Raw genomic sequence first — 27,500 nt, 5'->3', positions numbered from 1 at the left:
ACTCTCAGACTGGACAGTGTCTGTGAACAGAGACACAGAGAGAACGATTCAGGTCTGAAATAACGACATCGGGTGCTGGAAACTCTCAGACTGGACAGTGTCTGTGAACAGAGACACAGAGAGAACGATTCAGGTCTGAAATAACGACATCGGGTGCCGGAAACTCTCAGACTGGACAGTGTCTGTGGGGAGAGGAACCAGGCACAAGATTCAGGGTTAATTCAAAAGGAGGGCTGCTGGAAATCTTCAGCATCCACAGAGAAACAGAGTGAACGACCGGGATCTCCAGCACCGATCCCTCAGTATCCCACCAGTCACAGCTACCCAAGCCTCACAGTGAACATCGAATGGTACAGCACTGTTCAGGCCATTCGGCCCACAATGTGGTGCTGTCCTGTATGAACCTTCCCTCCTACACAGCCCATAACTCTCCATTTCTCTTCCACCCATGTGTCGATCTGAGAGTCCCTTAAATGCCCCAATTGTATCGTCCTCTCCCACCACCCGGCAGTGCAGTCCCGGCACAGAACGGTCTCTCTGTAAAATAACCAGACTGAAATCTCCCCGAAACTCTCCTCCACTCACCACCAACAGATGTCCTCAAATATTGGCCATTGCCACCCTGGGGAAAAGGCTCTGTCTGCCCCCTCTATCCGTGACACTCATAATCCTACACACCTCTATCCAGTCACCTCACCGATACACAGGGGGCCGCACCGGGGCCACTGAAGGTAGTGAGTCACCCCAGCAGACTCACAGGTGAAGAGACGCCTCATCTAAAGGACTGCTTGGGAGGGCAGAATGGTCGTGTGGGAGAATGTGTCGGGGCAGGTGTCACACCCGTTCTGCTGGATAGGATAAGTGCCGGGAGGGAAATCAGTGGCGGACACTAAAAACATAAAATGGTGGGGGGTGGGGGGGATGTGTTGGTGTGGCGACAGGCGTGCTTGGTGATGGGATCGGGCTGGCGATGGCGGAAGTTCCGAGAGTTATGTGATGGATAATGTTGAGTTCCTCCAGTATTTTGTATGTGTCGCTCAGGATTTGTATGTCCTGCTCCGTGTCCTTGTTCATCAGTCACTGAAAGTAAAGAAAGCTGATGGCATGTTGGCCTTCATAACAAGGGGAGTTAAGTACAGGAGCAAAGAGGTCCTTCTGCAGTCGTACAGGGCCCTGGTGAGACCACACCTGGAGTATTGTGTGCAGTTTGGGACTCCAAATTTCAGGAAGGGCATTCTTGCTATTGAAGGAGTGTAGCGTAGATTCACGAGGTTAATTCCCGGGATGGCGGGACTGTCACATGTTGAAAGATTGGAGCGACTGGGCTTCTACACACTGGAATTTAGAAGGATGAGAGGGGATCTGATTGAAACATGTAAGATTATTAAGGGATTGGACACACTAGAGGCAGGAAACACGTTCCCGATGTTGGGGGAGGGGGGCGGGTAGTCCAGAACCAGAGGACACAGTTTAAGAATAAGCGGTCGGCCATTTAGAACGGAGTTGAGGAAAAACTTTTTCACCCAGAGAGTTGTGGATCTATAGAATGCTTTGCCTCAGAAGGCAGTGGAGGCCAAGTCTCTGGATGCTTTCAAGAAAGAGATAGATCGAGGTCTTAATGATAGCGGAGTCAAGGGATATGGGGAGAGGGCAGGAACGGGGTACTGATTGTGTATGATCAGCCATGATCACATTGAATGGCGGTGCTGGCTCGAAAGGCCGAATGGCCTACTCCTGCAGCTATTGTCTATTGATTTCCAGCATCCGCGGAATCTCTTGTGTTTTTTATTTCATCCCGCCCCTTTAACTCTTTGTTTTCTGGTGTCATCGACCTTTCACTCTCACCGCTCTCTTCCAATGCTGCAGGATCATCTCTCAATTAAATCCGGTCCTGTTTCAATTTCAGGCAGTCTTAATTTAATGTTCTCATTAAATGTTCCAGCCGCGTTAATGAGCAGGTTTCCTCGCTCTCGATGCTGGAGTCTGCTGCCAAACCGGTCCGATTAGATTTCAGCAGAGAGGCCGCTCCTTTAGCCCGCAGCAGGCGAGGGATGTTTCTGTTGAAACACGCGCTGTACCGCGGCAGTCAGACCAGCCTCTGCCGGGGTGGTTGGGGGGCGGAGCTCAGCGCCCCGGGAGAACCAGGGCCGGATCAAATTCACAGGTTGCTCCTGGCGACGGCAGGCGATAGGCTGTCGGAGAATAACAAGGAGCCGGAACGGAAACCGAGACAGGAGCTCCCGGCGGCGGCCGTGAGGTAAGGTTGACGCCGTTCCTCTCTTACGTTTGTTCGACTTTTAGGACAGTTCGCCCCCCCCCCCTCCTCACACACCCCACCGCCACCCCGTTCGCTCTCTGACCTGTCCCGGGTGGGGGGAATCGGGGCTGCGACAGTCGAATTGTCCGCCGTGCCGAAACCTCAGCGCTGAGCGGATTCCGGGCACCCCCCCCCCCCACCTCCGCGTACCCGCCTTTGCTCCGCGGGAATGGTTGTAGGGAAGTGTGACCGTGCCTGACAGCATCAAGGGAGAAGAGTACAGTCCGACAGTCCGTTTTGTGCCGACAGTCTTCAGCAGGACTGAATGCTGGCTGGATAGAGAGGGACAATGAAAGCGTCAGGATGGATGGGCAGAGCAGAGTCGAGGGGCCGAATGGCTGAATTTGCTGCCATGTCTTACGGCCTGCCCCTGCCACAAGCCGATATAAGCCCAGGGACAGAAAAATCCCGAGTTGGAGGTGTGGGGGGGGGGGGGGGGGTAGTTATCACACTCCAGATCGGAGACGGTTTCTGGGCCACAGCATCAAGAACGACGTTGGAAACGCTTGAGCTGGAGGATCTCAGTCGGTTAACAGCCTCTGTGGTAGGGGACAAACCGTCGATGTTTTGGATCTGGACCCTTCCAGGGAAGGGGGAAGAAGCCCCATTCGGTGAAACCTCCACTGACTGCGCGATTTTTTCCGCGTCAAACCAAAAGTCATTATCAAATGGAGCCTGCACTCCGGAACGCCGTTCAGGAATCCCCCGTGTCTGTCCCCCTGTGTGGAAAACAGCAAGCCGATGCCAACCCACGCCTACAAATCCCTGCAGGAATTCAGCAGGCTGGGCAGCATCGGTGGAGGGGAATAAACAGCCGAGCATTCAGGCAGACTGGGAAGGAAGAGCCCGGGGTAAGACGTTGGTGGGGGTTGAAGCGGGGCGGGGTGGAGGTGAAGGAGTGCAAACTAGCAGGGGATAGGTGAAGCCACGTGAGGGTGTAGCTCGGTGGGTGAGAGAGGGAGGTGGAGTGAGAAGCTGGGGTACCATATGTACGGGGATGAAGAAGGAGGAATCTGAGAGGACAGGAGAGGCGACCGTGGGAGAAACGGGAGAAGGGGACACGCCGGAGGTAGATAACCTGGAGGGAAGGAGAAGAGGAGGGATGAGAGGGAAGCCAGAATGGGGAATGGAAGAAAAAGGAAGAGCGGGGGGGGGGTGTAATTACCAGAAGTTATAGAGAAATCGATCTTCATCACGGAGGCTACCGAGATTAAACATCCGGTGTGGCTCTTGCAAACTGCCAGCGGCCTCCCACTGACCGTCGAGAAGAATGCGAAAGGGGGTCGCCGAAGGAAGCCCTAAAGCTCCCCTCCTTCCTTAGAAGTTTGCAATGATTGGACATGACATCCAAAATCGGAATCAGAATCAGGTTTCTGATCTCCGGCGTGTGCTGTGAAACGTGTTCACTTCGCAGCAGCCCTTCAATGCCGTACAGAGCATAGAATACAAAGTAAATTAGTAGTAAGCAAGAAAGTCAGTCAATTGCAGGATGCGCATATTGAATAGATAAAAGAAATCGTGCAAAAACAAGAGATGATACATATTTTAAAAAGCGAGGTCGCGTCCAAGGGTTCAAAGCATTTGGGAATCGGATAGCAGAGGAGGAGAATCTTTGACAAACGGTCGCAGGTGTGTAGGGGAGAGCAGAGCGACTGACCGCAACGCACTGCTTGAATGGAAAAACCCAGTCCTTGAACCCTTGTCCTTGAATGGAAAATCCGACAAGAAGTGGGGGATGCGGTCCAGTCCGTCACGGGGAAAACCCGGCCCACCTTGAGCACATCTAAGCAGAGCACCATTGCAGGAACTCAGCATGCGTCCTCAGGTCGCGGCTCGCCTCGGGCTGCTACCATCGGGAAGGGGGTAATAAAGGCTCAGGACTCGCACCACCTGGTTCAGGAACAACTATTACACCTCAAGCATCAGGCTGCTGTACCAGACGGGGTAACCTCACACAAGCTCACTTGCCCCATCATTTGAAATTGTCCCACAACCAATGGATTCACGTTTAAGGACTCTTCACCGCATGATCTCGCTATTTATTGCTGATGCATTTATGATTATTAATAATTCTTTTTTTTGTACATATGCACAGTTTTTTTGGTGTTTTGCACACTGGTTAAACGAGGCAGTTGGTGCAGTCTTTCATTGATTCTGCTATGGTTAATTATTCTCTGATGGGTTTATTGAATATGCCTGCAAGAAAATTAATCAGTGTAGTATATGGTGACACATCTGTATTTTGAGAACAAAGTTACTTTGACGTTTGATTTGAGGTAAAATGGTTGGTCGACAGGTGATCTGAAAGTTTTTTTTTCCTTAAGTAAATGACATTGGAATTGACCTGCAAGTGCAAAACTCCCAATAACTCAGGATTAACCGGGGTCAGGATACCACAGACAAGAATGGAGGGCTCAATATATATAATGTTGTGTCCCTGATAGGAACAGAAAAAAAACCAGCTGCGTTAAAATTAATTACACTTTGCTAAGTTCCTCCTGTACCTTAGGGAGTAGCCATTGAATGCACGTCTGTGTATTACTGCAGCACATCCGCTTCAAGGTTCACTGTGGTCTGCCTTCTTAGCTGGTATGACACGTGGTCATTCGATTTACTGTCATCTTCCTGTCAGCTTGAAGCAGTCTCACTTGTGTCCTCTGACTTCACAAATTAGTAAGGTGTTTCTGCCCACTGAGCCGCAGCTCGCTGGAAACCATTTTTTTTAAAAAAAGGCTTTTTGCACCGTTTTCTGGGATCTGTGGAGACTGTTGCACAGGAGATAAGTTTCTGAGACACTCAAACCGCCTCCGTCAGGGTCAAAGTCGCTTATATTGTATTTCTTCCCCACTCCGAGGTTCGCTCTGAACAACAACTACACCTCTGGAGCACATCTGAATTGAATAGAATTGAATTGAATTGACTTCATTTCTTACATCCTCCACATACATGAGGAGTGAAAATCTTTACGTTATGTCTTGATCTAAATGTGCAATGTGCAAACATAGTAATTTATACTAATTTGTAATAAATAGAACAGTCAATATAGCATAGAGTACACTCAAATCAGCATGAATTAATTATATAACCATAACCATATAACAATCACAGCACGGAAACAGGCCATCTCGGCCCTCCTAGTCCGTGCCGAACTCTTAATCTCACCGTGTCCCACCTACCTGCACTCAGCCCATAACCCTCCACTCCTTTCCTGTCCATGTACCTATCCAATTTTACTTTAAATGACACAACTGAACTGGCCTCTACTACTTCTACAGGAAGCTCATTCCACACAGCTATCACTCTCTGAGTAAAGAAATACCCCCTCGTGTTTCCCTTAAACTTTTGCCCCCTAACTCTCAAATCATTAGTCTGATTGCCAGGTGGAAGAAGCTGTCCTGGGGCCTGTTGGTCCTGGCTTTTATGCTGCGGTAATTTTCCCCAATTGGTAGAAGCTGGAACAGATTGTGGTAGGGGCAACTCGGGTCCCCAGTGATCCTGCAGAACTTCTTTTACAAACCTGTCCTTGTAAATGTCCAGAGGCATGGGAAGCTCACAATTACAGGTGTGCTGGGCTGTCAGCACCACTCTCTGCAGAGTCCTGTGATTGAGAGATGTCCAGTTCCCACACCAGGCAGTGATGCAGCCAGTCAGGATGCTCTCAGTTGTGTCCCTGTACAAAGTTCTTAAGATTCAGGGGCCCATACCAAACTTCCTCAACCGTCTGAGGTGAAAGAGGCGCCTTTGTGCCTTTTTCACTACACAGCTGGTGTGTACAGACCAGCTGAGGTCCTCGGTGAGGTCATCAGCATGCTTTTATGCAATAATTTGCTGCAACGTGATTGGCTGATCAGGTGACTGCATTAATAAACAGGAGCACCCAATAAAGCGGCCACTGGGCGCATCCCCGTTCCATCCCTCTCACCAACAGAAGGTAAATGCGTTTAAATTGATTGTAAGGAATTTCTGTTCAGAGATGAAGTGAGAGTGGATTGTGAAACCGGTTCCAAAACTTTCCAACAGGAAAAGCCGCTCCCCGTTGCGAGGAATGTGATCGTTGGAATCCATGCTGTGGGCCTGCAGAACCTTTTCTTCACTCACACAGCAAGCTGAGATTCTCACAGGAGAGTAACCGACGCATATGAAAGCAATCGAAGGAGCGCGTTCGTCAAGGCGGAAAACAGAAACGGCTTGAGGAAGGGAAAATATATTTTTGAGTATGTGAGGTAAGGTTTCCATAGCATGGACTGGTGGTCTGTATTATTTGGGGAAGTGTTGCACTGAACATTGAACTTCATAGCCCAGTGCAGATCATTCGGTCCCAGATGATGATCTGGACTTTTACCCCACTCCCAGGATCAATCTAATCCTTTCCTCCTGCACAGTCCTCCACTTTTCTTTTACTGGTCTGCTTTTGCAATGGTTTGTTAACATCCCTTAAGGCAACTGTCCCTCCCACCAGCGTGACAGGGCATTCCACGCACCTGCCACTCTTTCTGTAAGAACAACTTACCTTCTGGTGTCCTCCTCCATTTAAGCTCCAATCATTTGAAAATTATTTCTCCTCTGTGTAACCCATTTCCTCCCTTGGGGAAATAAAAGCTGCTGTCTGCAAACTCCATCTGTGCTTCTTCTCTTCTTGTACACTTCTATCCTTCGCTCCAACAGAGAAAAAGACTCTTGTTCACTCTGCCTGTCCTCTTAAGAGGTGCCAGCTTTCCATCCTTCAGCATCATAAAAACAGGCAAATTAACAACAGCTACATACTTGTACCAAGTAAAGTATATCTACTGATTAGAGGCGTCCACGGTGTGCCTCAGGGTTTCGGTATCTCCCACACTTTCTTACCGTAATTCCTGTACGTTGCAGTCTGTGGTCTTCAGAGCTTCAGACAGCAGCTTCACTCCCGAATCTCCCAGATGATTGTCGCCCAGCGAGAGTGCAGTCAACGAGGGGTTAATGCCGAGAGCCGAGGCCAGATGCTCGGCTGCAGAGGCGGTGAGGCTGTTGTCATTCAGACTGGGGAACGGAGAAAGGAAAGAGGAATAGAAATCGGGTGAGCTTCGCACTGGAAGAAACGAATGTGACCAACCGTCCTGCATGTAATTGTAGTCTTGTGATACAGAACAGATCAGGATCATCTGTGTTCGTTTTAAGGACTTTATCCTGTCAATGTGTGATGGTTCTGGGCCTCCTGTCACTGGAGTTCAGAAGAATGCGGGGTGGGGGCAGAATCTCATTTAAACCTATCTTATAACCATATAGCCATATAACAATTACAGCAGGGAAACAGGCCATCTTGGCCCTTCTAGTCCGTGCTGAATGCTTACTCTCACCTAGTCCCACCGACCCGCACTCAGCCCATAACACTCCATTCCTTTCCTGTCCACATACCTATCCAATTTTACTTTAAATGATCAAATATCTGATGACAAAAATCCTAATATAGATTCTCTGAATTCCCTCTCGAAATCTTCCAGATCTGTCCTGAAATGTGCAGAACAGGCCTGAACACAACTGTGCGGCAGTGGTCTGTCCAAATCAACATAAAGCTGCAGCACTGCCTCGTGGCTCTTAAACTCACTTCCACGATTAACGAAGGCCAAAAGACAATACGCCTTTCTCGGCACCCAGCCAACATGTGCGGCAACTGTTAAGAATCTATGGAGGTGGAACCCAATATCCCTGTGTTAATTGACACTGCTAATAATTGTGCCATTGGACCATAAGACTGTAAGATATAGGAGCAGAAGTAGGCCATTCGGCCCATCGAGTCTGCTCCGTCATTCAGTCATGGGCTGATCCAATTCTTCAAGTCATCTCCTCCCTCCTGTTTCCGTCCCATATCCTTTGATGTCTTGGCTAATCACGAACCTGTCTATCTCTGCCTTAAATACACCCAATGACTTGGTCTCCACAGCCTCAAGAGGCAACAAATTGCACAGATTTACCACCCTCTGACTAAAGTAATTTCTCTGCATCTCAGTTCAAAAATGACGTTCCTTCAATCCTGCAGTCATGCCCTCTTGTCCTAGAATCCCGTACCATGGGCAATAACTTTGCCAAATCTAATCTGTTCAGGCCTTTTAACATTCGGCTGGTTTCTGTAGGCCCCTCTCATTCTCCTGAACTCCGGGGAATACAGCCCAAGAGCTGCCAGACGTTCCTCTTTCATTCCTGGAATCATTCTCGTGAATCTTCTCTGAACCCTCTCCAATGTTAGTATATCCTTTCTGAAATAAGGAGCCCAAAACTGCGCACAATACTCCAAGTGTTGTCTCACGTGTCTTATAGAGCCTCAACATCACAACCCTGCTCCTATATTCTATATCTCAAAAAATGAAATGCTGACATTGCGTTTGCCTTCCTCACCTCTGACTCAACCTGGAGGTTAAACTTTAGGGTATCCTGCACAAGGACTCCAAATTCCATTTACACCTCTGCATTTTGAATTATCTCCCCATCTAAATAATCGTCTGCCTGTTTATTTCTTACAGCAAAGTGCATGACCATACACTTTCTAACATTGTATTTTGTTTGCCACTTCTTTGCCCATTCCCCTAAACTATCTAACTTTCTCTGCACGCTCACTGTTTCTCAACACTACTGCTCCTACACCTGTCTTTGTATCAGCGGCAAATTTAGCCAGAAATCCATTAATACCCTTGTCCAAATCACTGATGTACATCATAAAAAGCAGTGGTCCCAACACTGACCCCTATGGAACTGCACTGGTAACCGGCAGCCAGACAGAATAGGATCCCTTTATCCCTACTCTATTTTCTGCCGACCAGCCAATGCTCCACGCACGTGAGTAACTTCCCTGTAATTCCATGGGTTCTAGTCGTGCTAAGAAGCCTCATGTGTGGCACCTTGTCAAAGGCCTTCTGAAAATCCAAGTACACCACGTCTGCTGCATTTCCTTTGTCTGCCCTGCTTGTGATTCCTCAAAGAATTGCGATAGGCTTGTCAGGCAGGATTTTCCTTTCAGGAAACCGTGCTGGCATTGGCCTATCTTGTCACGTGCCTCCAGGTACTCCATAATCTCATTTCTAACAGTCGATTTCAACAACTTCCCAATCACTGACGTGAGGCTAACAGGTCTATAGTTTCCTTTCTGCTGCCTCCCTCCCTTCGTAAATAGCGGAGTAACATTTGCAATTTTCCGGTCATCCGGTACAATGCCAGAATCTATCAAATCTGAAAAATTATAGTTAATCCTTCCACACTTGCTCCAGCTACTTCCTTCAGAACCCAAGGGTGCATTCCATCAGGTCCAGGAGATTTATCCACCCTCAGACCATTAAGCTTCCTGAACACCTTCTCTGTTGTAATTTTCACTGCACAAATTTCACATCCCTGACACTCTTGAATGTCCTGTGACTACAGATGTCTTCCACTCTGAAGACTGATGCAAAATACACATTCAGTTCCTCTGTCATCTCTGAATCTCTCATCGCAATATCTCCAGTGTCATTTTGTATTGGCCGTGTATCAGCCCTCGACTCTCTTTTACCCTTTATACGTTTAAGAAATAAGTATACTTGACCTTCCAAAGGGTATGACTTCAACCCTTTCCAGATAGAACTCTATCTGCCATTTCTCAGCCCAGATCTTGATCCTGGCAGTGCCCGTTGGTAATCTACGGCGATTGTCTACACTACCCACCACTCCTCCAAGCTTCATGTCACCTGCAAATGTACTAGCCATGATCCATTTCCTTAGCCCATTCATCAGGAAGAATCACCAAGAGCAGGGCTCCAAGTTCAAAGCCCTGCAGAACACAAATGGTGATCAATCTCCGGACAGAATACTGTCCATTTATAAAACTCCTCCCCCTTACATGAGCAGGACAGTTCTGAATCCACACAGGCAAGACTTTATGTATCCCAGGCCTCTTCACTTTCTGAAGATGCCTATCATAGGTAAACTTGTCAAAATCTTCACTGAATGTATAAACACCACATGAACTGCTGTACCTTCATCAAATCCGTTTGTCACTTCCTCAAATAATTCAATCAGGATCATGAGGTATGTCCTGACTATCCATAATCATGCTATGCTGCTCCAAATGTTCCTAAATCCTAAGAAGTGTGAGGTGGTACACTTTGGAAGAACAAACTCCAAGGCAGAGTACAAAGTAAATGGCAGGATACTTGGGAGTGTGGAGGAGCAGAGGGAGCTGGGGGTACATGTCCACAGATCCCTGAAAGTTGCCTCACAGGTAGATAGGGTAGTTAAGAAAGCTTACGGGGTATTAGCTTTTATAAGACAAGGGATAGAGTTTAAGAGTCACGATATAATGATTCAGCTCTATAAAACTCTAGTTAGGCCACACCTGGAGTACTGTCCAGTTCTGGTCGCCTCACTATAGGAAGGATGAGGAAGCATTGGAAAGGGTACAGAGGAGATTTACCAGGATGCTGCCTGGTTTAGAGAGTATGCATTATGATCAAAGGTTAAGGGAGCTAGGGCTTTACTCTTTGGAGAGGAGGAAGATGAGAGGAGACATGATAGAGGTGTTCAATATATGAAGAGGAATAGACAGAGTGGACAGCCAGCGCCTCTTCCCCAGGGCACCACTGCTCAATACAAGAGGGGAGGGAAGTTCAAGGGGGATATTAGAGGAAGGTTTTACACTCAGAGAGTGGTTGGTGCGTGGAATGCACTGCCTGGGTCAGTGGTGGAGGCAGATACACGAGTGAAGTTTAAGAGACTACTAGACAGGTATATGGAAGAATTTAAGGTGGGGGGTTATATGGGAGGCAGGGTTTGAGTGTTGGTACAACATTGTGGGCCAAAGGGCCTGTAATGTGCTGTACTATTCTATGTTCTCTGTAATATTCTCGAATAGTTATCCGACCACTGCAGTAAGACTCACTGGTGAATAATTTCCAGTGACACTTGAGGCTATTTCTTGAATGAAGGAACAACATCTGCTTCCCTCCATTCTTCTGATACCCCTTCCGTGGCAACGAAGACGGGAAGGTAATCACACAAGGCACAGAACTCTCTTCCTTCGCTTCCCGTATTAACCTGGGGTATATCCTGTCCTGCCCTAATATTATTTTTCAAGCGTTCCTGCGCATCTGCGGTCTCGACGTTGACATATTCCAGTGTGTCATCCAGCTGTTCTTCACATACATGTGGAAGGATTTGGGGCTTTGCTTAATCCTGTTTGCCAAAGTCACCTCAGGTCCCCGTCCTGGCTCCCCTAAGTCCATTCTTCAGCTCTTTCTTTGCAAGTGATGCTGATCTTAATACTCCCAAGTGCGGATGCCTGCTGATGCTTGCTTCCATCAGCTTCCTTCTTCCACTTGACTCGTTGCTCCACATCTCTTGTCAACCATGGCTCCTTCACCCTTCCCCCTGTTCCCTGCCGCAATGGGACAGACCAAACCGGAACCCCATGCAAGTGCTCCCTGTACAAGCTCCAGATTTCCCTGAGCACGTATGTTCCCATTTTACGCTCCCACATTCCAGTAGAATATCTTTTCCATGAGAAAATAAACTGCCCAACGTGCACCATGAACAGTAACACAAATCATATATATGCATCTTTTCCAAATCGAGGGGTCGTTTTGATCTTCATCCAAACTAGGCTTTCAAAATCATAGAGCTGCAGTTAAGTTGTCTTTCGTTCTTTTACATTCCAATGGGTAGAAGTTACCCCATCGACATCTTGATTTGGTAACGGCAAAGTCTATCCAGCCAGAAGGCAGAAAGAAACACAGCGACTCAGCGATACAGGAACAGCTTCTTCCTCTCTGCCATCCGATTCCTAAATAGACATCGAACCCTTGGACACTACCTCACTTTTATTGAATATGCAGCATCTCCATTTTTCACACGCTTTTCATCTATTCAATATACACATACTGTAATTGATTTATTTGAATATTAGTATTATAATTTTTATCTTTTTCCTCTTCTATATTACGCATTGAACTGTAATAAATCTCACGTCACATGCCGATGATAACCAACCTGATTCTGATTTTAACACACTGCTGAGGCTGTGCTTAGAGTATTACGAGCTGCTTGGTCCCCTTAGTTAAGGAAGGGTTTTCTGACATTGGAAAGGGTTCAGAGGAGGTTCACGAGAATAACTCCATGAATGAAAGGCTTATTGTATGAAGAGAGATCTGGAATTTGGAAGAATGGGTGGGGGTGGGGGGGAGTGGTGGGGGGTATCCCATCGAACCCCCTTGGACGTTGAAAATCCTCAGTAGGGCAGAGTCTCAGTTGAAGCCGAACTCCCTTTTTGAACGGAGGAATGTCTTCAGCCAGACAGTGTGACTTTGTGGAATGTAATTCCACCGGCCGCTGCGGAGGCCAGGTGTTGAGTGTATTGAAGGCGGATGCTGACAGATTCCACATAAGTGAAGGTGTGAATGCTTACGGAGATAAGTCAAAAGATAGGGGTTGAAAGGGAATGGATCAGACATGACAACATAGTGGAGCAGACTGGTTGGGCATATTGGAATAATAATTCTGCTCCTATGTCTCATAATCATTCATTGTAAGATAAACTGACCCATTCAGATATTTGTACTTCTGATATTTTTGAAAACACTCCCTATTGCTTCTTAATAAGTTTTCTGAAGTAGGAATAGTATTCTATACTGTTCTTCAGATGAGGGTGAGCTGTTGTCTTGAAGTTTGAGTAACAAGCTAGGCACATTTCTATGCAATTGCATTAAATTCTGCAAAGACCAATACTAGACATGCCACTGAGATGTTTTATCTGCGTTTTATCAGGATTGCGAATGTTGATGTGTTGAAATTTGAACTTTGAATTCCTGAAATAATGTTGCAAAGACATCCAAGAGAAATTAAATATTATATTGTGTGTCAAATCTTGTACAGAATTGAATTTAATTGAATTGGCTATTTCTTTCATCCTGCACATACATGATGAGTAAAAACTTTTATGTTTCGTCTCTGTCAATGTGAAATGTGGAATTTATAGTAATTTGTAATAAGTAGTAAAATATGCAACAGAACAGTCAGTATAGCTTAGAAAAGAAATTGTGTCAGCGTGAATTAATCAGTCTGATGGCCTGGTGGAAGAAGCTGTCCCGGAGCCTGTTGGTCCTGGCTTTTATGCTGCGGTACCGTTTCCCGGATGGTGGTAGCTGGAAAAGTTTGTAGTTGGGGTGACTCGGGTCCCCAATATTCCTACGGGTCCTTTTTACGCACCTGTCTTTGTAAATGTCCTGAATAGTGGGATCGCAATGCTGAAAAGAGGGAATCAAACCTACAAGTTGCTTGTAGTCTCTGAATTCGATAAAAGGGATCAAGAAATAGGGAAGGGGGAGGAATATTTAATATGAGCCTAATGAACCAAAGGACAAAAAACAACAAAGAAGACCTTCAGCAATGGGCTCTGAAGCTCATTTATCATTATTTTTCCAATTATTTGCAGCAGAATTTCAGGTCAGAATCTGTCGAAATACGGATGAAGGCAAGCCAGTGGATGTTGTCTCCATTGGCTTTAGTAAGGTATTTGTCAAAGTCCCGCATGGGAAGTTGGTCAAGGTGTTTCAGGATGAGGTAGAAAGTTGGATATGATAATGGATTTATGGGGAAAGTCTGAGATTGGCCGCAGAAGGTTGCCTGTCTGGCTGGAGCCCTGCTACAAGTGAAGTGCTGCAGGGATCGTTGCTGGATGACAATGTGTTTCAATGGATAAGCAAGTCTGCGAGTGACACCAAGTTTGGGGGTGTTGGGGCCGGCGAGGAACGCTTGCCAAGGGATCTGCGAAAGCTGGAAGTACGGGCTGAAGAAATGGCAGATGGCATTTAATGCAGACAAGTGCAAGGTTCCGCACTTCGATCGGACCAGCCAGCCAAGGTCTCACAGAGTGATCGTTAGAACAGTTAGTAATGATGTAGCACAAAGGGATCTGGGGATACAGGCTCATAATCCTTGGGAAGTGGCATCATAGGCAGAGTGTCGTAGTGAAAGCTTTTGGCGCATTGGTGAGTGTAGAAGGTGGGATGTGCTGTTGAAGTTGAACAAGGCATTGGTGAAGCCAAATATGGAATACTGTGTGCAGTTTTGGTCAGCTACCTCCATGAAAGAGATAAACAAATTTGAAAGAGCAGAGAGAACATTTACAAGAGCCAGGTCTGGAGGATCAGCGTTCTAAAGGAAGATTGGATAGGTTATCCCTGCATTCTTCAGAATGTAGAAGATTGAGATGATATTTGACAGATATATACAAAATCCTGAGGGGTTATAGATAGGGAACATACAAACAAACATTTTCCACAGAGGGTTGGTTTAAATACAGCAGTATAACCATATAACAATGACAGCACGGAAACAGGCCATCTCGGCCCTTCTAGTCCATGGCGAACGCTTACTCTCACCTAGTCCCACAGACCTGCACTCAGCCCATAACCTTCCATTCCTTTCCTGTCCATATACCTATCCAATTTTACTTTAAATGACCGTATCGAACCTGCCTCTACCACTTCTACTGGAAGCTCATTCCACACAGCTACCACTCTCTGAGTAAAGAAATTCCCCCTCGTGTTACCCCTAAACTTTTGCCCCCTAACTCTCAACTCATGTCCTCTTGTTTGAATCTCCCCTACTCTCAATGGAAAAAGCCTATCCATGTCAACTCCATCTATCCCCCTCATAATTTTAAATACCTCTATCAAGTCCCCCCTCAACCTTCTAAGCTCCAAAGAATAATGACCTAACTTGTTCAACCTTTCTCTGTAACTTAGGTGCTGAAACCCAGGTAACATTCTAGTAAATCTCCTCTGTACAAAGAATAAAGACCTAACTTGTTCAACCTTTCCCTGTAACTTAGGTGCTGAAACCCAGGTAACATTCTAGTAAATCTCCTCTGTACAAAGAATAAAGACCTAACTTGTTCAACCTTTCCTTGTAACTCAGGTGCTGAAACCCAGGTAACATTCTAGTAAATCTCCTCTGTACAAAGAATAAAGACCTAACTTGTTCAACCTTTCTCTGTAACTTAGGTGCTGAAACCCAGGTAACATTCTACTAAATCTTCTCTGTACTCTCACTTTCCTATAATTCGGTGACCAGAACTGTACAGAATACTCCAAATTTGGCCTCACCAATGCCTTGGGGCGGTGGAGAGCAAAGGGAGTGGAGCAGGGTGGAGGGAAAATGGAGAGGGAGGTGTGAAGCAGTGAGGAAGTGGGGAGGGAGCAATGTAGGGGCTCACTAGGCCAGGCAGCTTCGATGGAAAAGAGTAAACAGTCGCCGTTTCGGGCCGATACTCAATCCTCCAACAGCATTCAGCATAATTGATAAGAGCGATTCGAGAAGGGAAGATGTAACTGCACAGTCGCTCCCCTTCATCGAAAGAATTGACGCTTCTAGTTCACCGCTCTTGATCAGAGCTAGGAAATGCAGGGCATATTGCTTAATTAGGGGGAGGGGGGCGGGAGGGGGTTGTGATAGGGAGGGGAGCTGGACAGGGAGGGGGAGGTACAGGGAAGAGAATGTGGCGGTGGAGAGGAAGGGGAGTGGTGCAGGGAGAATGGAGAGAGGGGAGAGGTAGTGAGGGAGTAAGGAGCAACATGGATTAGTGAGAGGGAGTGGTAGAGTGAGATGGGGAGAAGAATTGTCAGCGTTAGAGGTACTTTTGAAGAAAATAATGTCAGTTTAGGCTTGAGAGGGAAAGAGCGAGAGGGAAGAGTATCTGGGGGGGTGGAGAGGAAGGGGAAGGGGCAGGGGGAGCAGGGGAGAGGGGAAGAGGAGGGAGAGAGTGGGGAGGGAGCAACGGGGTTAGTGAGATGAAAGGGTCAGTGAGACGGGACGAGGAAGATTCAGAGTTAGAGGTACTTCGAAGAAAACAATAGTACAGGCTAGAAGGGGAGAGAAGGAGGGAGGGAGAGAGGGAGAGGATAGGAGGAGGGAGTGAGAGCAGTTGGGAGGGAGAGAAGGAGGGAGGGAGAGACGGAGAGGATAGGAGGGAGGGAGTGAGAGGTTGGAAGGGAGAGAGGGAAATAGGAGGGAGGGAGAGAGGTTGGGAGGGAGAGAGGGAGTGAGAGCGGTTGGGAGGGAGAGAAGGAGGGAGGGAGAGAGGGAGAGGATGGGGGGAGGGAGTGAGAGAGGTTGGGAGGGAGAGAAGGAGGGAGGGACAGAGGGAGAGGAAGTGAGGCCAGGGGCCGAGACTCAATCTTCCAATTGCATTCAGCGTTGTTGATAAGAATGAGAGAATTGCTCAGCAGCGGACCATCGAAAGGATTGACATTTCCAGTTAACCACCCTCGTTCAAATCTAGGAAACGCTCAGCGTAATGCTTAATAGAGGGAAGGGAGCGTGAGTGGAGGAGGAGGGATAGCGAGGCTAGCTGGAGAGGGAGGGAGAGGGAAGAGGATGGGGCAGTGGAGAGAGGGGATTGGGGCAGTGTGGAGGGAGGATGGAGAGTGAGGGGTGAGGCAGTGCGGGAATGTGGAGGGAGCAACGGGGGTTACTGATAGGGAAGGGGTGAGTGAGATGGGGAGAGTACTGTAAGAGTTAGGGAACTTTGAGGAATACAGCGTTAGTATAGGCTGGAGGAAGAGGATCGGAGGGGGTGTGGAGAGAAGGGGAGCGGTATGTGGATGGAGAGGGAGAGAGAAGGGGAGGGGCATAGGTAGGGAGAGAGTGGGGAGGGAGCAACAGGGGTTAGTGAGGGTGAGGTAGTGAGTGAGACGGGAGAGGAAGTGTCAGAGTTACAGGTACTTCTGAAGAAAAAATATGTTAGTACAGGCGAGAGGCGGAGCGAGGGAAGAAGGGAGGCAGAGAGGGAGTTGCAGCGGGGGAGTGTTAGGGTTAGAGTTACCTTTGAGGAAAAGGAGGATGTCCGTCGCTAGGAGTGGCGAGGCGGAGGAAGTGCAGTGTTGGCGCTGGCCCTGTGATGTCACTGACCACGTGGCAGGTGCTGCTACTCTCCCAGGAGATCAGCAGGAACAGAATTCAAAACAGCCAGCCGGAGGAATAATAGATCCTCCCGAGGCTCAGTGGGCGTGGAGCAGGAAGATGTGTTTTTAAAAAGGAGAGAGGCAGAGTAGTGACGCAGGAGCTGGCAGCCGATCAGTGGATCTTGGAGGCCTGAACAGGCACTATCTCATGTCTTTGGCTCTCTCTTTGCACTCGTTAATCAAGTATATATATTTATACTGCTGTATTAATAGACATTAATCTCTTACCTAATGCAGAAAATAATGAGGTAGAATTGATCATATATCAACACTGAGAAAGAGCTGGAGGAACTCAGCAGGTCAGGCGGCATCGATGGAAATAAACAAACTGTCGACGTTTCAGGCTGGGACCTTCCTTCAGGACTGGGACGGAAGACGGCAGAATGAAAAGGCGGTGGGAGGCGAAAGAGGACAGCTCGGAGGCGATAGGTGAAGCCAGGCGGGTTGGGAAGGTGAAGAGCCGGGAAAGGAAGGAATCTGACAACTGGAGAGTGGGCCAAAGCTGAAAGGGAAGTAGGTGGTGTACCGGGGCAGGCGAGAAACGATAAGGGGACAGAGTGGGGAATAGAAGACGATAGGGATGGGAGGGAATAGGGGTAGGGGGACCGGAGGGAATTCTTTCCTTTCAGAAGGAGAGATTAAAATTCGTGCCATCAGGTTGGAGCCCAGCCAGACGGAACATAAGATTTTGTTCCTCCAAACTGAGGGTAGCCTCAGCCTGGCCCAGGACGAGGCCGTTGATGTACATGTTGGAGCGGGAACGGGAACCAGAATTGAATTAAAGGCAGACAGAATGGCAGAGAAATACAGAGACGCACGGCAGCAGAAAGCGAGATAAGTTCTTCACCATTATGCACACCGTCATCTGGTGATCAAGATTAGTCTTGGCGTTTTCTTTTTTCCCTGCAGAAGTGGTTTGGCATTGTGCTTGCAAGACTGGTGACCCCATTCCATTATCAATGCCCTTCAGACATTGTCTGCCTGGCTTCAGAGGTTGCATACCCAGGACATGTGATTTGCAACTCACTCGACCCAGTAGCACCTGCTCCAGTGGCTTCACGTGACCCTATTCGAGGGGGTGAGGTGGGGAGCTTGCACACGGATGCTACACATTGGCCGGGGGGGTGACCTGCAGACCTAGCGGAGGGAAGGTGCACTTTGCCCCGCCTTTGCTAGAGATGTATATTCACCCCCCCACACAAGATAGGTAGAGCAGTGTGAAAAAGACCTGGTTTTCGATTCTAAGTTCAGTTTAAACTCAAATAGCCCTGAAACTACGGTCAACCCCTCACCTTTCACGATTCCACAGGGACGGCCATGGAAGCGGTGATCACCATGGAGGCAGATTCCAGTGGGAATCAGGATCTGAGCGAAGATTCCAGTGGGAATCAGGATCTGAGCGAAGATTCCAGTGGGAATCAGGATCTGAGCGAATCGCAAGCGACCCCAGGCAAGTGCAAAATATTTATAAATGGCGGCTGTTCTGGTTCAGTCGCAATTGTCGGTGACGCGGTACTGTAAATACTGTCAGTCGTGGATAAGGGCTGGCTGAGTCTGTAACATCGCAGCCAGAAGCTTTCTTTCCTTTCAAATCTTTTTATTAGTATTATTATCCAAAATGACAAATGTACGTCAAAGTAGGTGACACTTACAATGTCCCGAAGGGGGAAAAAAAAATGTTTTAAAGATTGAAAAATACGGTGACGCAAAAAAAAAGAAAAAAAAAAGCCCACTAAAGCAAAGAAAAGTGAGAGAAAAAAATACGTGAGGTGTTCAACCGCGGAGCCACGCGTCATACAAAAAGCTTCTGAAGATAAACATCAGACCGCCAGCAAATAAAAAAAACAAAATCTACAATTAGATCACGGAGGAAATCTTCTCAATTAACTCAAATGGTAGCAACGAGCAAATGAACCCCATCTTTTCTCAAAATCGAAGACAGGTTCAAACATAAGTTGGACTTACATCTTCACTTGCTGGCCGCATCTATATAGACAAAACATTGATTTTACCAAAATTTTTATACTTGTTTCAGAATATCCCTGCTTATCTATTATCTCATCTTTTATTTGGAGTAAATGTCAATTACAAAAAAATTGAAAAAGGGTGGAGGTCTTGCTTTGCTTAATTTAAGAATGTATTACTGGGCTGTTGATCTGCGATATATGTCCTCTTGGTTACACTGGGTTGATAAGAGCGAGAGGCCAATTTGGGTAGATTTGGAATTGAAAGCTGTGAAACTGGTTTATTTAACCTCGTTATTGGGAGCTGCTTTACCTATAAAATTAGCTGAAGTTGCTAATTTAAATTAATACCCTGCGATTAAGTATCCTTTACAAATTTGGCTCCAGTTCCGTAATTTTTTTAATCTTAAAAAATTCAAACTTTGTAGTTTAATTCATCAAAATTATTTTTAAGCCTTCTTTGAGAGATCCAATTTTTTTACGTTGGAAAAATAAAGGTATTAATATTTTTGGATCTATTTAAAGAAGATAGACTGATGTCTTTTGAGCAATTAGTTGATAAATATTCTCTTTTATACTCACACCTTTTACAATACCTTCAAGTTAGACATTTCTTACAAAAATATTTAAGTAATTTTCCTTACATGTTGTATGCCGACCTGTTAGACACTATTACGAGTATGAACCCTTTGATAAAGGGTTCCATTGGAAGAATTTATAATTTACTATTACAATGGGATAAGCGTCATTTATTTAAGATTAAACAAGTTTGGGAAAAGGAACTTAATTTGATGTTTATGATGGAGGACTGGACACGGATTCTGAAGTTGGTTAACTCTCCTTCGATTTGTGCTAGTCATCCACTGATTCAATTTAAAATTGTACATTGTTACTATTTGATGAAAGAGAGATTGTCTAAAATCTTTCCTAATGTTGATAGTTATTGTAATAGATATAAAACTGAGACTGCTACACTGAAACATATGTTTTGGTCTTGTTCTATACTGGAACAGTTTTGGAAGTCCGTTTTTTCTACAATTTCTAATGCACTTAAAATTAATTTACAACCTAACAAATTAACTGTGCTTTTTGGAATAATTCCTCAAAATGCCCACGGTATTTCTTTGTCAGACCAACATGATAGATAGGAGGGCCATTCTGTTGAAGTGGAAAGATACGTCGGCTCCCACTCTGTCACAATGGTTCTGTCAAGTGATGTTATGTCTTTGTTTGGAGGAAATTAGAAGTCGATGGAAGATTTGCCGGACAGCTGCAGTGATCCCGGTTTGATCCAGATCTCCGGTTTTGTGGTCAGTACAGTTCCAAGGAAAATTTCCTTCTTCTCGTGACAAAGAGCATCAGGTGTTGTTGGCCAAACTTAGAACTGCCTGCTGGGCCAGTTCTGGGACTAATTAATTCCCTGAAAGAAATAATTCCCTCCCGGAAGAAGCGTGCACCGGCCAACAACGAGACGGAGTGCGACATCTCCAGATATTTCTTCAAATGTCGCTCTGCTACAGTTGCAGCGTGTGATCGACATTTTGGTAGCGTGGATTTTGGACTGGTTGAGAATCTGGCCCTTCGCCATCTACCAGTGTGTCTGGCAAGGTCTTGAGCGAAATGTGCAGCCCAAAGGCCAAGAAGCCTGTAGACGTGGCAACTCCAGCCAACCTAAGCATTGAGGAAGATTGAATTCCTCAAGTGTGGTGGCTACGTATCAAAGCGGGTTCAGGAAAGGAAGGAATACTGTGGATCCAGAGGTGTGTCTAGAGGATGAAATAAGAAAAGCACAAGTAATTAAAGAGACAGTGGTTGCAGTTTCTTTTGATGTTGAGAAAGCTCTTGATATGTTATGGAAGGAGGGGCTCCTAATCAAGCTGCATTTAATGGGAATCGGGGGGGGGGGCAATGTTCAATTGGGTTAAGGACTTTTTAAATGGGAGAACTATTCTGGTGAAGATAGGATCAGAGCTATCGAGCCAGTATGTTGTAGAAAATGGGACGCCTCAGGGGAGTGTAGTGAGTCCAAATTTATTCTCCATTTTGATAAATGATATATTTGTAAATATACCAACGGATGCTTTGTTTGCAGATGATGGGGCTTTGTGGAAAAGAGGGAGCAATATTGAACATATAGTTATGAAAATGCAAGATGGAATTAATCGAGTTGAAGAGTGGGGGACAAAGTGGGGTGTTAAATTTTCAGTGGAGAAGACAAAAAGCCATGTTCTTTACAAGGAAAAAGCTCAGGGGACTTAATCTGACTCTGTATGGAAGTAACCTGGACAGAGTTAAAAGTTTTCGGTTTTTGGGAGTACACTTTGACTTCAGATTAACATCGGAGAGAACATGTTAGATATGTAGTTGTTTGATGTAAAAATGTGATAAATGTCATGAGGGGCCTTGCTGGTTTGGAATGCGGTGTTGATTTTGCATGACTGAAGTATATTTATGTAGCATTAATTAGATCAAGAATAAATTATGGAAGTATTGTATACGGGTCAGCAGCAAAATCTGCATTAGCAGAACTGGATATCGTGCAAGCTCGGGCTCTAAGGGTGTGCTTGGGAGCGGTTAGAACTTCCCCAGTGTGTGCACCCCTAGTTGAAGCAAACGAAATGCCATTGGGGCTGCGACATAAACAGCTGGAGGCCAATTACTGGATTAATTTAAGGGGGCATGTTGATAGCCATCCGACAAAAAGGCTGTTGCAGACATGCTCGGAGAAGGAAAGGACACAAAAAGAAAGGTTTGTCCGGGCAGGAGAGCAAACAGCAAAAGATATGGGTGCATATGACAAAGAGTTTTGTCCAAGTGTGGTGGGCCTGTCAGACCTTTCTGGGTATCAGAAAATCCCTCTGTAGATTTGGAATTGCTTAAGATTAAATGCAGTAATAAAACGGCTGATATACTCAGTGAATATTATAGGTATAGGGAATGTAAATATAAAGACGTACAGATTTTTACGGAGGGCTCAAAGGATCCAGAAATGGGTGCAACAGGGTCTGCAATTGTTGTGCTGTGTTATCAAGTGGAAATTAGCAAGAGAACGCTGGATTGCTTGAGTGTTTATGCAGTTGAAATGTTTCCCATATTGTTAGCACTAGAATGGAGTGAGCAGGTTGACTGTAGTAATTTTGTGATATGTGGCGATTCTGTATCGGCCCTTGCAAGCATTAAGGCGGGTACAGCTACAGGACACCAGGATCCGCTTTATGAAATCCTGTTTGCAACTTCAAGACAAGGCAAAAATACCACATTCATGTGGGTTCCAGCACGTTCGGGTATTATGGGAAATGAGACAGCAGATAAGCTGGCAAAAAGCAGCAGTCAAAAAAGGATCTGTCGAGGTCAATATTAAACTATCAAAATCAGAGGGGAAGAACATAGTGTGGAGAAGGATATGTAACCCCCTGGGTCGCCTCAGGCTCGCTCAGTTTATTCTCGTCTAGGGGGAGCAGCCTTCGGCCCCGCCAAACGGGGTAATCAGCTGGTGTGGATGCTGTGTGATGTCCCTGCCTCGCCCAAAAACAGACAGTACACCATATGCGATTAAATGAGTACAATTTATAAAGGTTACTATAGCTAAGTGATTAATAACGATACAGTATATATGAAGAGAAAAAATAAAGAAAAGGCGCCAAACTTATCAAAGTTCAAACCACTTCGTGCACAGCCGTTGGAGCTCAATTACTGAAGTCTTCTGGCCACCATTCGATCCCCTCCGAACTCCTCGACTCGCAGCTCAGGACCCTCCGAGTGGTCAACCAAGCACATCTAGCTTCATCCCCCCTCCTCGGAGTACCTCCCGGCTTCGGACCCCCGCTTGGTGTCCGTTCCTCGCCCAGCTTACAGCATTGCGTCCTCTCTCTCTCACCCCCTCGCGCCGATCTGCCCAAAAGCCCGTCAACAAAAGCTAACAGACTCAGAAGAAAGAACAACATTAATCCCTATTTGGTTTACAAAGGAATACCATTCTCGTTATCAGTAAATTTTAACAAACAAGCTTCCAACACTCTCTCGCAACAAAGAAACATTCCTGCTTTTCACGAAACAAAGAAACCCTTTCCCAACAGTACCAAAGAAAAAAGAAGAAACCCCCTTTACAGATAAATCAACAGTGGGAGCAGCATTGGGATAGAACAATAAAAGGAAGAGATTTACATTCAATTCAGAACAGAGTAGATATGGGAAGGAGTAGGGGAGTAAAGCGGAAGGAGCAGGTAGTTATAAATAGACTGAGAATTGGGCACAGCCACCTTGATGGTACTCTGGCCATCATAAGTAAACATGCGACAGCTTTTTGTGATCTGTGTCAGGAGACTGAAACAGTAGATAGAGCATGTCAGAAACACACTGAGTCTCAGCAATTTGCAGAACGGTAAACTTTATTTTTCGAGTCTGCAGAGTCGGACCCAACCAGCTCCTGCTAGATTGAGTGCCGAATTACACTTTGCACAGTTTTTTATACCCTACATTCTTCTTTAATCTCATTACAAAATTACAAATGTGATTACCCCTTTGGCCCACTTATCAGCCTCAGCGCATTAACACCGTTATTGTTCAACCGTTAAGCATGTCTTCCCGTTACCCGTATCGCTTCTTTAATCAGCAAGCTATTGTTTCATCCTGATTTTGCAAATTGGTTTATACGTTGCCCTGCAAGTTGCTTTGCACGTTCTTTCTGTGTCAGCACATTCTAAATGGACTCCTTAAGTATCATTTCTCTCAATCCACCCTTTTTCTTTTTAGAATGTGCTATCAGTTGGGCTTTTGCCACGGGTTTACATAGGCTTCTTCCTCTAGCTCTATTTCCCTTTGTAGGAGTACCTGAACAGGATCAGCTGGGGCCCCTGGTTGCATGACTTGTCTTGCCACCCGAGCTACTAGCTCCCGCAAGCAGGGGATCAGACATGGTAGCAGAAGGAGGACCATCAATCCCCCTCCTATAACCCCTAAAGCGGTTCGCCACCAGCCTCCTGTCAACCATCCGTCCAGCCAGTCCCAATACCCCAGCGGCTTCCAGGTCTGTACCGGCACGTGGGCCAGTTTCCTTATTTTATCTGATATTTTTTGAACCACCTTTCCGTTGTCATCTATCTTTAAGCAGCAGTTGGTTAGATTAAACTTTCCACATACTCCTCCTTTTTGTTGTAGTCATAACATTTCTCGTTTACATGCGAGTGTGATACAAAGGACCCTGGAAAAACCGTCATGCCCACCCTTACCGTCGTCCTGCACTTATCACATCCCCCTTCAGCGCTTCTCAACAATAGCAGTATATACATTACAGTCCCAAAGTTCATTCTGTCCGTCTTTTGAGCTTTAGCACCATCGGGTCTTCTCCCTGGACGCAAGTCCATTCTGCACCTTCTTCGGGCTTTACGGGTCCCTTGATTCTCGTGGCGTGGGTCCACCCTTTTTCTTTTGTCCTTACTGCGGCTTCGGTGGTCAGTAGCACCTGGAATGGGCCTTCCCACTGCGGCTGTAACTTCTCTGGCTTCCAAGTCTTAATCAGGACCCAGTCACCGGGCTGAGTTCGGTGGAGTGCGAAGTCCAGAGGTGGGGTTTGTGCGAGTAACCCCTTCCTGCGCAATTCTGCAAAAGAACGAGATAGTGCCTGTAAATAGTCCCTTACAAAGACATCTCCCCCTTGCAGGGAAGGATAGCCCTCCACCTTGTTCCAATATGGAAGGCCAAACAACATTTCATAAGGGGATACTCCTATATCTTTTCGAGGAGCCGTGCGGATTCTTAGTAGGGCCAGGGGTAGACACTTGGTCCAGGGTAGCTTGGTTTCCATCATTAGTTTTGTCAATTGCGTCTTCAAAGTACTGTTCATCCTCTCAACTCTTCCTGAGCTCTGAGGGTGCCAGGGGGTGTGCAGCTTCCACTGGATTCCTAAGGCGTCACAGATTAGCTGGTGTGTTTTTGAGGCAAAGTGTGTTCCCCTATCTGAATCAATAGACCCCATTATTCCATATCTTGGAACTATATTTTCTAATAGGATCCGTGCCACTGTAGGGGCGTCCGCTTTAGTGGTTGGGAATGCTTCCACCCACCGAGTGAAGTGATCCACAATTACTAACAGGTACTTCCATCTCTGAACTTGTGGTAGTTCCGTAAAGTCTATTTGGATCCGATGGGACGGTCGGTCGGCTAGTGTTTGTCCCTCCTTATGGGTGGCACGCATCATTTTCTTGTTTACCTTTTGGCAGGTGTAACAGCCCCACACCTCCTGTTGAGCTAGTGTGAATATCCCTTTACAAACATAGTCCCTTAGGATAGTGTCGCACATAGCTTGCACTCCCCAATGGCTTTGTTGGTGTAGTTGTTGCAGTATATGACGAGTTACTTCCTTATTCAGTACTTGCCGTCCGTCGGGGGTCTTCCACTCGCCTTCTGATGTTTGTCGGGCTCCCCTGTTGATTCCATGTATAAGAACTGTGCCGGGTTACAACTATTGTTCCTTTCAAAGCTTACATCATCCCCGACCATCAGAATGGTTTCGTATTTCAGTATGCGAGAGTCCGTCAACCACCGCTGAGCTTTTTGGGCTAAGAGGGTGCTAACGGAGTGCTGGGTATACACCGTCATTCTTCCCCCAAAGGTTAATTTCCGTGCTTCTTCTACTAGTACGGCTGCTGCAGCTACGGCTTGTATGCACGTCGGCCATCCCCGGGATACCGGGTCTAACATTTTTGATAAAAAGGCCACAGGTTGCCGCTTTCCTCCTTTTTCTTGGGTTAGTACTCCTAACGCAGTTCCTTCATTGTTTGTTGCATACAGCTGAAAGGGCTTTTCCAGTGCTGGCAGTGTTAATACCGGGGCCCGAATTAGTTGCCCTTTTATTTTCCTGAACTTCTGTTCTTCTTCTTCGGTCCAGCTGATTATTCCCCGGTCTTCCTTTGCCAATTTGTCGTACATAAACTTTACCAAGGGGGTATAATTCTCTATCCAAATCCGGCAATAGCCCACTAAGCCCAGAAATTGTCTTATTTCCTTCTTTGTCCTGGGAAGCGGTATTTTAGTTATTCCCGCTATTCTTTCTGGGGTTATTTGGCGGTGCCCTTTACTGACTCTGTGTCCGAGATATGTTATTTCCTTCTCGACAAATTGCAGTTTCTTCTTGGACACCCGCAATCCTTTTTCTCCTAGGTAATTCAGGAGTCTTATAGTATCGTCTCGCACTACCTCCTCTGCTGGTCCCGATAGTAGTAGGTCATCGACATACTGTAATAGTTGGTTCTTTTCGGTACAATGGAATCCAGCCAATACTTGCTCCAGTACCTGTTCGAATAGGTTTGGGGACTCCGTGAACCCTTGGGGCAAGACGGTCCACCGGAGTTGCTTCTTCCGCCCAGTGAATGGATTTTCCCATTCAAATGCGAACATATCTCGGCTACCTTCCTCCAACGGGCAACTCCAAAAGGCATCTTTTAGATCTATCACACTGAACCATTCATGTTCAGGAGGTATTTTGCTCATTAATGTATAGGGGTTAGGCACTACCGGGTATCGTGTTTGGACTACCGCATTTAAGCCTCTCAGATGTTGAACCATTCGATATGTGCCGTCGGGCTTTCGGACCGGTAGGATGGGGGTATTAAAGGGTGACATACATTCTTCCAGGAGTCCATCTGATACTAATGTCTCAATTACAGGTTGTAATCCCCTCCTCCCTTCCATGGCAATGGGATATTGCCGTCTTCTCACCGGGCGGCTGTTTGGCAACAGGGTGATTTTCAGTGGGGTGATGTCCAGGCCGCCCCGATTACCTTCTTGATACCAGACACTGGCCTTTATTTCCTGATCATCCTTTTCAGTCATTACGAACAGTTTCACCTGAATTTCACCTTGATATGGCACCGTCCCGATCCCTAGCAGTGCCTGCAAATCTCTTCCCAATAAGTTGAATCCGGCTGACGGAAGTAATAACACATCCTGGATACCTTCCCGGTCGTCGCATTTTATCTGTACATCTTCTATTATTGGGACCTGCATAGTTTTTCCTCCTATTCCGGAAACCCCAATGGTTTTGGTCCCAATCTTGGTTCCCGGAGGGGCTTGGATTATACTAGTTCTTTCAGCTCCTGAGTCGACCATGAAGGTTACTTCTGACCCTTGAGGACCTAATTTTAAATTTACCAGGGGTTCCTGCTTGTATCTCGTCCCCAAGGGTTGGGACCCCTGACACCCCTATTCTTCTTCCATGAGGGCATAAGCTCGGACTTCTTTTCGATATCTTGGGCACTCCCTCTT

The 27,500-nt window shown here is 46.5% G+C and overlaps 1 protein-coding gene and 1 long non-coding RNA gene across 2 annotated transcripts in view; both read left to right on the top strand.

The window, feature by feature from the left end:
• The window catches only part of LOC132387079 (uncharacterized), a 112,433-nt gene that overhangs the window by 43,287 nt on the left and 41,646 nt on the right, over positions 1-27,500 (top strand). The window contains exons 15-18 of the mRNA XM_059959434.1: positions 1,943-2,257; positions 6,289-6,418; positions 7,198-7,312; positions 18,584-18,724. Coding sequence (XP_059815417.1) covers positions 1,943-2,257; positions 6,289-6,418; positions 7,198-7,312; positions 18,584-18,724 — 701 coding nt within the window. The remainder of the gene's footprint in view (positions 1-1,942; positions 2,258-6,288; positions 6,419-7,197; positions 7,313-18,583; positions 18,725-27,500) is intronic.
• LOC132387082 (uncharacterized) lies at positions 2,185-18,672 on the top strand. Its single transcript, XR_009509764.1, has 3 exons — positions 2,185-2,257; positions 6,338-6,540; positions 18,584-18,672. It is a non-coding gene; the product is annotated as an uncharacterized LOC132387082 (long non-coding RNA).

This window comes from Hypanus sabinus, unplaced genomic scaffold (genome assembly GCF_030144855.1).
Source record: "Hypanus sabinus isolate sHypSab1 unplaced genomic scaffold, sHypSab1.hap1 scaffold_151, whole genome shotgun sequence".
Lineage (NCBI taxonomy): Eukaryota > Metazoa > Chordata > Chondrichthyes > Myliobatiformes > Dasyatidae > Hypanus > Hypanus sabinus.
This window is presented reverse-complemented; position numbering and strand designations above follow the sequence as displayed.